At 32.5% G+C, this 12,075-nt stretch overlaps 1 protein-coding gene across 3 annotated transcripts in view; it reads left to right on the forward strand.

Moving 5' to 3' along the window:
- Positions 1 to 12,075, forward strand: part of VMP1 (vacuole membrane protein 1) — a 105,756-nt gene that overhangs the window by 76,101 nt on the left and 17,580 nt on the right. For all 3 annotated transcript variants that reach the window (XM_010990439.3, XM_010990440.3, XM_010990441.3), the window contains exons 8-10: positions 3,819 to 3,899; positions 7,528 to 7,644; positions 11,541 to 11,602. In XM_010990439.3, coding sequence (XP_010988741.1) covers positions 3,819 to 3,899; positions 7,528 to 7,644; positions 11,541 to 11,602 — 260 coding nt within the window. The remainder of the gene's footprint in view (positions 1 to 3,818; positions 3,900 to 7,527; positions 7,645 to 11,540; positions 11,603 to 12,075) is intronic.

Consider the following 12,075-nt stretch of genomic DNA (forward strand, 5'->3'; position numbering starts at 1 on the left):
AAATTATTGTTGTTTATTTTTGGTTCACATTTTTTCTTGGCTAGTTTATTTTATTTGGTGGCCTAAGAAGAATGAAGAAATTTTTGTTCGAAGTCATTCTTTTAAACTTTAGTTTTAAAAAAGGTTGGCTTTTTGTTGTTGTTGTTTTGTTATGTTTTTCCATTTTCTGCTGAGTTTGTGTGTATGTGTGTGTGTGTCAAGTTGGGTTTATTGTCTACTATTATACATATGGTACATTTCTCTTTAAAATCAGACAGGAATATAAATATTTTAGTGCATAAAAATATTACTTTTACATCATAAGAAAGCTGTCAAATTATGCAAATAATGAAAAAGTACAGAAATTGTTCAAAAATAAAGAATTTTTAAAACTACAAAGCAGCAAATAAGGAACATACAATTACACTTAATATGTAACATTTAGAGAATAAAAGCAATGTTTTCAGTAAAATCTCTTAACAAAGACTTTAAGGTCATATCAGTAAGTTTTGAATATATGACTTTAAAAGTGAAATAAGTTTACGATAAAAACAACAAAAAATAGTTGTGTGTTTATGAAATCTAAACATGAGTTAATTTACTATCATAAAATATTTTATATTTGGTACCAGGACTAGTATAATGTTTCCTTGAGTTCATTTTCATTATTCTGGCAAGGAAAACCATCAAGAAAATACTGCCTCAAGCTGCATACTCTGCTACTGTTGGTTTCCTGTAATGAAGCAACTGTGCAGACTTCGTATTAGTTCAATTTAAGTAACTTTTTATGAATTATTTAATATATAAATGTAATTTTAATTCCGAGAATATTGTGAAAGACCTGGAAAATAGATTACAGGAACTGAAAGTAGCACAGTCATTGTGTGTGTGTGTCTGTGTGTGTGTCTGTGTGTGTGTAACACACAGTAAATACGATTTATGAAATCCATTTTCCGTAGATTACTTTCAGGCTTTTTAAAAAGTAAAACTCTCCATTAAAAAAGCACTTGACTTATTTTCCTTATAAGCCATGCTAGCTAAAAATTAATTTTAAAAGGCGCGGGAGGTAAAGGGAGCTTTCTATTTCACTTATTTGGATAGAGTAAGTCTTCCTTCAAATAAAGATTCTTGAAGCAACATTAAGGATAATTGGTGATGGGCAACCAGGCATCTGAAAGAACAAGGAGTCTATCTTCCCTTGTTCTTGTCTGATTTATTTTCAGCGAAGAGATTCTGCCAAGGGATATATAGCTCCTTACTTTCAGGATGTTTTTAAAAACATGATCTCTGGAACTTTTGTATGCTTAAATTTTTTTTTATTTTGTATGTTAGGTGATCTGCATAATGTTAAACACTTTTTCTTTATATAAACCAATTAGTATTCTTACCTCTTTTCTAGTTTAAATGTATGTGTGTATGTATCTCTGTAGTAGAAAAATACTATCAGTTTAAAATGATAAAAAGTTTCTTCTGTGTAGCACAGGAAACTGTGTTCAATATCTTGTAATAATCTTTAATTAAAAAAGTATGAAAATGAATATATGTATGAATATGCATGACTGGGACATTGTGCTGTACACCAGAAATTGACACATTGTAATTGACTATACTTCAATTAAAAAAATTTTTTTAATATATATATACAATGGTGGCAGTATCGTAGTCACTTGGTTTAAATAAATAAAAGATTCTAAAGCCTTGAAATTAAGATAAAAGAAAACAGGACATCAGACATTTTAAATACAACACTTTGTTGATCTTGTCTAATTTTAAATATTGAAGACTGCATAAATACTATGATAGAAAAATGTTCCCACATCAATCTGACTTAGAAAATAGGTTTATAAAAAGTTGTGTTGTCTTTAGAATAAAATTTATATAATTATTTTGTTTGTTTTACTTTTTCTTCACAATTGAGTACCATTTTGCCTCTCTACTAAAGTAGATTTGCTGTGAAGATATCAAGGGCTGTAAAGAAGATGTTTTCCTGAATTTATATTTTTTAACCCTTTGGCTATCATAATTAAATTTTTATAACTAGTTCATAATCTGACAGTAATTTTTGGTATTTTAAAAACTCAAAACATTTCTATTTATTATGGCCAGTTTTTATTTAGTGCTCTTATGAATTAAAAATTTAGTAATTTGTGAATTGTGTAAATTATTCAAAATAAGTGGAAGTGTAGTTTGTTTTAAAATAAATTACATGGGAAAACTGATTTTGTTATATGTTCCTAAACCGTTTTTAAATCAGTACTTTACATTTAATGCAGTAAATGTTAATTTAAGAAAAATATCTTCAGTTAGAAATAGGAATAAAAATACAAAGAGTCCTTAGCTGCAGTAATTCAGTTGTTCAAAATTATTAAATCTTATATAATTTACTTACTAAAAGAGTAAGCCAAATCCTAAGAAGAAAAATTTTGTCTTTGGAAATAAACTGTAAAATTACAAAGTTTAGTGATTAACTTTAAGAGCCTGTATATTTGAATTTGAAAGTGTTTGTGTTAACTGTTAATATCTCTTTTTTTGAGGGGAAGGTGATTAGGTCTATTTATTTTTGATGGAGGTACTGGGGATTGAACCCAGGACCTTGTACCTGCTAAGCATGTGCTCTACCACTGAGCTATACCCCACCCCCCACTTTCAAAATCTATATTATGGTTTAGTTCCTTTGACTTTTTCACCATTATCATCAAGTAATTAGGAGGAAGGTTTTGTTTTGTTTTTAATTTCAGTATTCACTGTTGTGATAATCTGATAGAGCTGTTCAACATAATATTATGGGTTAAAAATTTTTTTTGCGTTTATTTTTTAAAATAGAAATACACAACTTCTGTTGTGGATTAGCGAGGTGCTTTAAGCCCTGTTTCTATTCTCTGAAGGAACCTTCTACCAAAAGATAATACAAAAATATTATGATCATTCTATAAGATTGTTGCCTATTAGAGTATTGAACTAAAGAGAGAAGAGGTTCTATGATGTGAAGACTTATTGAAATTTTGGAGTACATACCATTTCAAGACCAGAAAACAGTTGAAGTCAAACTTCAGATTGAGACTTTTAAGAAAAAATTGTGTACATATATTTAATTGCAGCATCCACATGCTGAAAGAAGAAATTGTGAAAATAAACCAGTAAGCCAAATGCATGTTTCAGCATGGGAGGTGGCATAGTGAAATAAAAAGGGCTGATTTCAGAGACTGAAGAATCTACATATACCCCAGGATTATTAAAAGGCTCAAATGAAATGTTTGTGAAAACCATTTTATAAAACCTAGTACAAACTTTACAAATATAGGATAGTATTTGTTTTGGGGGGTAATGAATGCTTAGTTATTGCCACGTAACTAGGTTTTTTCCCCCCATCTTCTGGCTAGTGGTCAGTAGAGGTGTCTTCATTGGCTGTCTTAAAATCCTGTGATACAATACCGTGATGTCAGTCAGGGAGTAAATCTGCTGAGTTATTGAAAGAAAGAGAAAGATATGTGGTGGGCTAGAATTTCCAAAAGAATGAGTTGGTTCACAGTTAGTTTATAGCATTTTGTTCACCCCTAGATAATCCAGAAAGAATCTGAAAAATAAAGTAACAGTATTTTGGCTTATTTTCGAAACGTGATAAAAGTTTATCTTTAAGGATGGGTAATTAATGTTCTATCAAGATTTTATTTGCATGTCTTTCAGTGTAGCCTGCTGTGATTTTTTTTCATCATTCATCTCATCAAATGAATCAATGCTTTCAGATTATGAGACATTTAATATGATAAACTCTATAAAGAACCATTTTTCCTTCTTCCTTCTACTTTTCATTAATGTTTTGATATCCTCCTTTTATACAGGACTTTGCCTCTCGGGCTAAACTGGCAGTTCAAAACCTAGTACAGAAGGTTGGATTTTTTGGAATTTTGGCCTGTGCTTCAGTAAGTAAATTGTATTTTTATGGTAGATTTATATTGTTATCAAATTTATTTAAAGGTACATGACCAATTGAACAAAAATGTTATCAGCTTTAGGGAGTATATAATTTTATTAATCATTCATCTTACTCATCAAATGAGCTGTTTCCTGTTGGATATGTTCCTATTTTGTTTATTGACTTTTAAGCATTTCATCATACCATGATGATTTCAGATCTAAATGGCTTGATGTAGTAAGAACAACAGAGGCAAAATCCATCCTTCCCATGAAGAAAATAGAGTAAAGTGCATTTAACCAAATAACGGTGACTGAATTCTTTCCAGGGTTATAGATAGGTAGTCTTTTCGCGAAGTTTCAGGCACTAGTTATAAAGGAAAATTCATATAAAACCTGCCTTAAGTGATTTTAACACCTGGTTAGGTATTTGAAACATCTGTGGCAAGGTTAGGGCATCTTTGGCTATTTGTGTAAAAAAAACTTAATGTCTCAAATTGCAGATTTGTGAAAATGACATTCCTTGATGAGTTCATGTTTATCCCAGTCCTTCTCTAATGTAATAGAAACAGTTATATTTGAAATGGAGTATTTTGATCAGAATTTTCTTTGTTACTCTGTACACAATTGGTAGTTTCGTGGTGGATTTGGCCAAAGTGATATGATAAAATCTGCAGTTATAAGTAAAATTCAGAAAATTATTGTCTACTGACACATAGTTACTTTGTCCATTATATATTACTATCTCTTGGCAATACTAGAAATTTTCATAATCTAACTTTTCTTTTTAATGTAGAAGCTCTTTATCACAATATTGATCTCAACTGAGTAATTTGCAGGTGTGTTGTGTTGTGGTGTAGTGGGATGAGAACTGGCTTTGGAGTCAGGCTTACTTAGGTTCCTAAACCAGGTTTGCCTCTTAGCTGTGAAACCTCAGTCAAGTTAGTCTCTTTGAGCCCAAGATTTCTAATTTTTAAAATGGAGCAGTTAAGACACTCTGCAAAGGCTAATGTGAGGATTTAGGATATTATATATGAACTAACACAGTACCTAGAACACAAGTACTCAGCCATTTTTTATTGTTATTCATCAGTTTTGTCTCAACCACTGAGTGCTTGGATGAGGAAATGAAAGGGGAATTTCCTTTCCTCAAGGATCCTGAAGTCTAGTGAGGGAGACAGTTTAAATACAGTGGTAAATGAAAGGTGCCGTGGAAGCCCAAAATAGGATTAAGCTCAGAGGCCTAAAGGAGGATAACATCCTTAGCTGAGAGGCTGAGAGGACAGCATGGGAGCCGTGTGGCTGCTTTGAAATCCTGCTGTGCTGCCGCTGACATGAAACAAATTGCTTAACTTGTCTATCTCACTTCTCTTACTGGTAAAATGGATGTAATGATATTGTATATAGCATTGTTTGGGGGATTAAGTGAGTTACTGATGTAGAAACCTTAGAAAAATACCTAACAATTCAATATGGGGAAAATACAAATACCTTTAATTTATTACAGAAGACAATTATTCTTTAGCACTCATCTGTGCTTTTGTCTTAACCTGCTAGAATTCCACTTTCTGTATTAGCCAGTCTTCTTTGTATTTGACTAGGAATAGTCAATATTTAACATAAATTAACAGGTCAATTTGACCCTCTAGGAACTCTTTACTAGAAAAACTCTAGTATTAATAAGTATGTAGACTTGATTTAAGGTGTAAGAAGTTTATTAATTAGTTATTTTGTTAGCATTTAAACTAAGATAAACTAAACTCCTAGTTGGGGGAAAATCTTAAAACTACTTAATATTCTTTTAATTTTAATCTTCCTTTCTGTGTATTTAGTTAGCAGTTGAGAAAAAAGAATAAATAACATGCACGTGTCACAACAAATTCATTGGTTATGCTCTTCTGAGAGTATCCAACATATACTGAGGTGTCTGACATGTTAACACATTCTAATTTTTATGTACTCTGATTTACGTATCTTGTATACTTAAAGTTAATTACCATTTCAATATGTAATGAAGTCTGATAATAAAGGAAAACAATTAAAATTTTAATTCATAGAGTTGTGAGAGTCATGAGAAAATATAAGAAATAACAGCTGTAAGGATGTAGAAGTGGTATTGCTATTACATGGTTGTAAGATAGATGAAATTGCATAGAGCTTTTGAATTTGGATAAGAAAAAATAAAACTGAGTTATTGAATCCAAGTGTTATTAACAAAAGAATACTTGAATTCTAATTTAGTTATGGCATTGTTTTTAAAAGAACATACGTGACAAATATCTTTTAAACAACTGGGCTTTTCTTTGAAAGTTCAAACATGAAATTACATAAATTAATTGGCTTATAAATGGTTTGACCAACTGACACAAGGAGAAGAATACTTCTGTGGGAGAAAAATGGATGAAATGCTCAAAAACAGCTTGTGGTTTCTTTGCATTTTTACATGAAATTGTCCTTTGGCATTCCTGAAATGTGGGAATGTTCAGAAAAGGTATTTGTTGTGAATCACTCCTTTGTCTGGGACCGATTATTCACAACATATGAATCTGTGCTCTTGTATTTCCACACTTGATTTTCATTCTAAAATAAATCACATGGCCCCATGGCCGGCCTTGGGCTGTCATAAAATACAATACAAATAATGAATTTTTTTTAATGTTGAGAAATTAAAGCACATCCACCTATAAATGTATTTGTGAATTTACAAGAATGCTTTCTATAGATTTGAGCGCTTTCTAGATAATCTTATTTTAAGCTAAAGATTTTAGAACCCTAGTAACTACTGAAATAATCTTAAGGCTTTTTCTTCATTTATACCTTACCTTATTTGTGCTAGAAACTTGTCCATTTCTTCTAGATTGTCCAATTTATTGTCATAAAGTTGTTCATAGTATTCACTTACGATTTTTTGTATTTCTTTGGTGTTGGTTGTAATTTCTCCACTTTCATTTCTTATTTTGCTTGTTTGTGCTAGAAACTACTTTATACCTTACCTTAAAAGTCAGCTACTGGATGGCCAAGTATCTACTGAATGGGATTAAATTCCTGCTGATCAATTGACTTTTTAAAAAATTTATTTTATGATTATTTGGGGGAAGAAGGGAGGGAATTAGGCTGGCTAGCTTGCTTGCTTGCTTGCTTGCTTGCTTGCTTGCTTATTTATTTATTTATTTATTTATTTATTTATTTATTTGTTTGTTTGTTTGTTTGTTTGTTTGTTTATTTTTTAATGGCAGTACCAGGGATTGAACCCAGGACCTCATGAGTGCTAAGCATGCATTCTACCACTTGAGCTATACCCTACCCCCTGATCCATTGACTTTATCCAGTTTTAATGTGATGAAAAAGGTATATTTACAGGGCATTAGCCATAAGTAATATAAGCAAAAGGACAGCTGGGTTTGCTTTGAACGGATTGGACAACCACCTGGGATGAATATGAGACCCAGCTTTTAGATACATTAGAATGCTTGTCCAGCCATCTAGACAGTCTAGTACTGATCAGGGAACCCACACCTCTCTTTCCAGTTGTAAACAAGGTGTAAAGCATAATTCCACACACCTATAGGTGGTAAAATTAAAGTGTTCTTTGGATTATATATGAATGTCCCATTTTAATTTTCTTTTTTTAAACAGATTCCAAATCCTCTATTTGATCTGGCTGGAATAACATGTGGACACTTTCTTGTACCTTTTTGGACTTTCTTTGGTGCAACTCTGATTGGAAAAGCAATAATTAAAATGCATATCCAGGTAATTATACTCTGATACCCTGCTTAATGGTGATGACCCTATTAAAAGTCACTGGAAACATATTTCTCTTGCTCCAGGATCCAAGGCAAATTGTAAAGATTTTGGTTCTGCTTCTTGGTTGGTAGTATGCTTAGGTTGTCACCCATGAAATGTCATTTAGAGGTTAGTGAATTTGGTGCAGAATTTCCCTTCTGTTGGAAAATTGTGCCTATTTATTATCTTTCTCCTTGTTTTATTTCTTGCTTTCTTTCTTCCTCTCTCCTTTCCTTCCTCTCTTTATTTTGCTTTTTTGCCTTGTGAAACTGTTTCTCTCTTTGTTCTTTACCTAACAAAAATAATGTTCTTATATAGGAAAATGCACACCATATTAACATACATAGTCCAAAAATGTCGTATCTCTACTGACCATGAGCTGGGGAAGTACTGCCTTTCATTATTTCTACTTTTCTTTCACACACTCTATATATAACACTTCCTCTCAAGGAACCAGTACCCTTTATAGAATACCAGTCAATGTGGAGAAGAATGGGGAAGAAAGGGAGCCCTGAGGTGGCAAAGAGATGTGGTTTGTGGTTAGAGAAGTGAGAATCTGCTAGTCTTCAAAACCACTCTGAACAAAATCTTTAGGGTAGGTGTGTGTATGTGTGCATATATGATGAGAGGAGAGAAAAGAGGCTAAGAATAAGAACTTAAATGAGAGGAAATAGATACGTGCTTCTAGGACTATGATATGAAAGGCAAATCTCACTAGAATAAAATAAAATTAACCTGAAAAGAGTGTCTTAATTAATGAGATTTGCAACAAGGAAGCATTCACCAAAGGACAGGCAAAAACAGTGAATAATTTCTTTGCCCTGGTCTGATTCCCTAATAATTAAAAACACTTCTATCCCCCAAGTTTCTGCTTAATACCTCTCTACCTCCAGTTCTTAGAAGAGAATGAAAAAGGAAAATTTCAGCTGCTTCTACCTGCCCAGTTTCTAATATTCGATTTTGGTGTTTGAGATAAATTCATTGAGCTTGTCATCTACTCTCCTGCCATGATAGTCACTCAGAATTTCAAGTATTTATTTTTCTTCCTTCAAGGAATATATTTTCTCCCACTTAAATTAGGTACATTGTTCGATGAAATGGGTTTTTAAATATTGGAATGCTAGTTACTTCGGTAAAGATTTAAAATCCCATGACAGGATTTTTCAGATAAACTCGTTTAACTTTTTGGAGTCCTTTGAAAGTAGTAATACCTAAGGAACAATAACAGATTATTTAAATTCCCTTTGTAACAGCAACTTCTCTAGGAATCCATAAACTTTATACATCCTGCTTTAGGTGCTAACTTTCTGTAAATTGTAATAAAATGTATTATGCTAAAAGTACCCTACAGGGTAACTTACTGGACCTTTCATTACAGCGTATTCAAAAATAGTATATTTTTAAAACATCCTCAGGAAGTTTTTTTCAAGTTATGATGATGCTTAATTTTTTCATGTAATACTTCACACTTTAAAGTACTTAGTATGCCATCTGATTCAATTATTATAATCCAGACAGAGAAGGAGAAATTCTTACTCTCATTTTGTAATTATCAAACTTAGGTAAATAGGTGATAGTTGCCTAAGTAAGTAAATAACAGCTGGAATTTGAACCTGAGTGTTTCAGCTTCAAGTCCCGTGTTCTTTCCACTCTTTTGCGTTGACTTCTTAACTATCACTTACTTATATGATTAAGAAAATGGAATTATTTAATGACCTGCCAGGCAGTTGTCATTGCTTATCTCAGAACAATCCTGTGAAGTGGTAATATCTATATTTCATAGATGGAAGAAGCAAGTGTTAGAGACGATAAAATATATGGCTAAGGCCCTAGAATTCAAGCCAAACTCTGTAAAGGCAAAGCTCATTGTCTGTATCTATCTGCAAGAAAAAAAAAGAAAGCTAAAATCCATCTGTGTTTCTGAAAGGAAAGAATCTGAGTTCCTTCACTAAACTGAGACCATGGGCTATGTTTTCTGTGTTCTGTTGTGTGAGAGAGACATACTTTGTAAAGGCATACATCCAGATGTGGCTTGGGGCAATAAACATTTCTCATTCCTTGGGTAAGCAATATTACTGAGTGATATAAACTTTATAACTATTTCTGAAATAACAGCCCCCCTGTTATACAGATTTTTCTGTAATCTAATAGTAAACCTATCTCTTCTCCTGGTTCTCTTCTCTTTTTCCCTCAGCTTAAACTAGAAAACTTTCCTTGATGTATATTGTTATTTTTATTGATATCATTCTGTCTGTTAAATTTCCCTAAAAGTCTCACATCAGCCCACCTAATAGTGGTAATTAGGGATTTCTCTTTCCACTGAGCAAGTTCAATTCCTGTGCCTGTAGAAGGTCCCTTAGAAACATTTCCTTTCTCCCAAATAATGAGGAAGCTGAGAAGTCAGCATACTGATGTATATAGTATTTCATGTACATATAATTTACTTATCATGTGTTTTATTTATTGCCTCTTAAGACCTTCCTCCGTCTTAACCACCACACACAAATATACAGAAATATAAGCTCCATGAGGGTAGAGATTTTGTTTTTCTTGGCTCACTTAGGTATTCTAGTGCCTAGAATAGCATCTGGCATGCAGTAGGCACTCAGTAAATATTTAATATACAAATCCGTCTAAGGTTCTTCTTTCCACTGAAAAACACTTTTTTTTTTACAGGTAGGTAGTTTCTTCTTTGTTCATTCTAGCACCGTTAGTTCCCTGCACCCATATCTTTGTTTGTATTCCTCCTCTACCCTTCCCTTTATTTCCTCTGTGCACGTGGTTGAGTGGCCTCTTTGGGGATCTGTGCCTCATGTTTATTTGGTAGATTCCCCACTCAGCCCTCCGTCCTCAGTATTCTGAGACTTTTGTTCTCAAATGTCTTGCCCAGCACAGTGAATTTTTAAACTGTTACATATAAAAAGAAAGTTTTGTTTTCAAGAAATGAAATTATGCAATTATCTGGGAATTGGCTTGTTTTGAATGGTAGGAAATGATGGTAGGAGAAACTCATGATGGTGAAATCACGAAGAGGCAAACCATCAACCCTGTTTCTTAGTTAAAAAAAAAAAAATTATAGCTCCAAGTAACTGGCTTTTAGTATGGATACTAGAAGAAACCTCATATACTAATGCTTTTCTCCCTAAATGATTGTAATAATTTATTATCGTCAAGATCTTCATATATCATTTGGATAATTATTTATAAATCATCATCCATCTCGTAACTATTTGACATCTATATGTTCTTGCTTTTTTCATGAGATAGATATCTTTTTCAAGTTAATAGATGCATAAACAAACATCCAAAAGAACTATGAACTTATTTCCTTCAGTTTTATTTTCTCATATACAGCCTCAAAGTCCGAGCTCATTCAGGATCTGAGAATGGAGCTTTCATGATACTTCTATAAATTTTCCATGAAGGGCATACATTCTTTCAAGGGCCCCTGGATTAGATTTAGCCCAGATTACTGTCATCAGGCTGATCAGCTTTAATGTCAGTAGTGGGGTCTCTATGGGAACTCATGACTTAAGTTGAGGACACTGTTCTAAGGTACATAGAACATGTGGAACGTCCACCCAGGCTTGAGTTTCATGACTCATATTTTTCCCTCAGACATGGTCATGTATCCTGGCAAGACTAGTACTGTGCTTAAGGAAAAACGTCTTTAAAATACAAAGTAGGTAGCATTTGTCAAATGCTGTTTTGTTTTGTTGAAGAATTTTTAAAATTGCATTTAGAAGCAGCACCTCATCTTTTTAGACTATTATCAGAATTGTGAATTTATATTGGGTTTTTTTTTTTTTTTTTTTTTTTTTGATAAGAGAAATATTTATCTTAGCTGGCTTTTTTTCCAACAGAAAATCTTCGTTATCATAACATTCAGCAAACATATAGTGGAGCAGATGGTGGCTTTCATTGGGTGAGTAATTCTTTAAGGACTAATATTAATATTATCACTGTTTAAATGGGAAGAAATGTATTTAAAAAAGTGTTTATTGGGATAGAATTTTTGTGGTAGCTCTTTGTTTTTTGAGAAGGAAAAATCTTTTGTCTTGTTTTAAATTGGAGATGAACTTCTTTCCCTGCAGCAGGAAGGGATGAAGCTCAGATTATCCTTGTTTAATTTTAAACCAAACTTGTATCAAATCATATAGTTGTTGATTTAAAAGGAGCTTTGGAGTTTGAGACTTGCCCCTCCAAAAAAATGTGAAATTCTCTTTATGTAGCAGACATGCGTGTATCCTTATAATTTATTTAACAGTGCTTTAAAAACTTGGATGCCAGATACACAGTTGTATTTCATTTAAATATAAATCTCTCATAAAATATTAATATTTCACTAAGTAAGGCATGATAAGATATTACCAAACTATGTCTGTTATGAACCTATTA

The sequence above is a fragment of the Camelus dromedarius genome, chromosome 16 (genome assembly GCF_036321535.1).
Source record: "Camelus dromedarius isolate mCamDro1 chromosome 16, mCamDro1.pat, whole genome shotgun sequence".
Lineage (NCBI taxonomy): Eukaryota > Metazoa > Chordata > Mammalia > Artiodactyla > Camelidae > Camelus > Camelus dromedarius.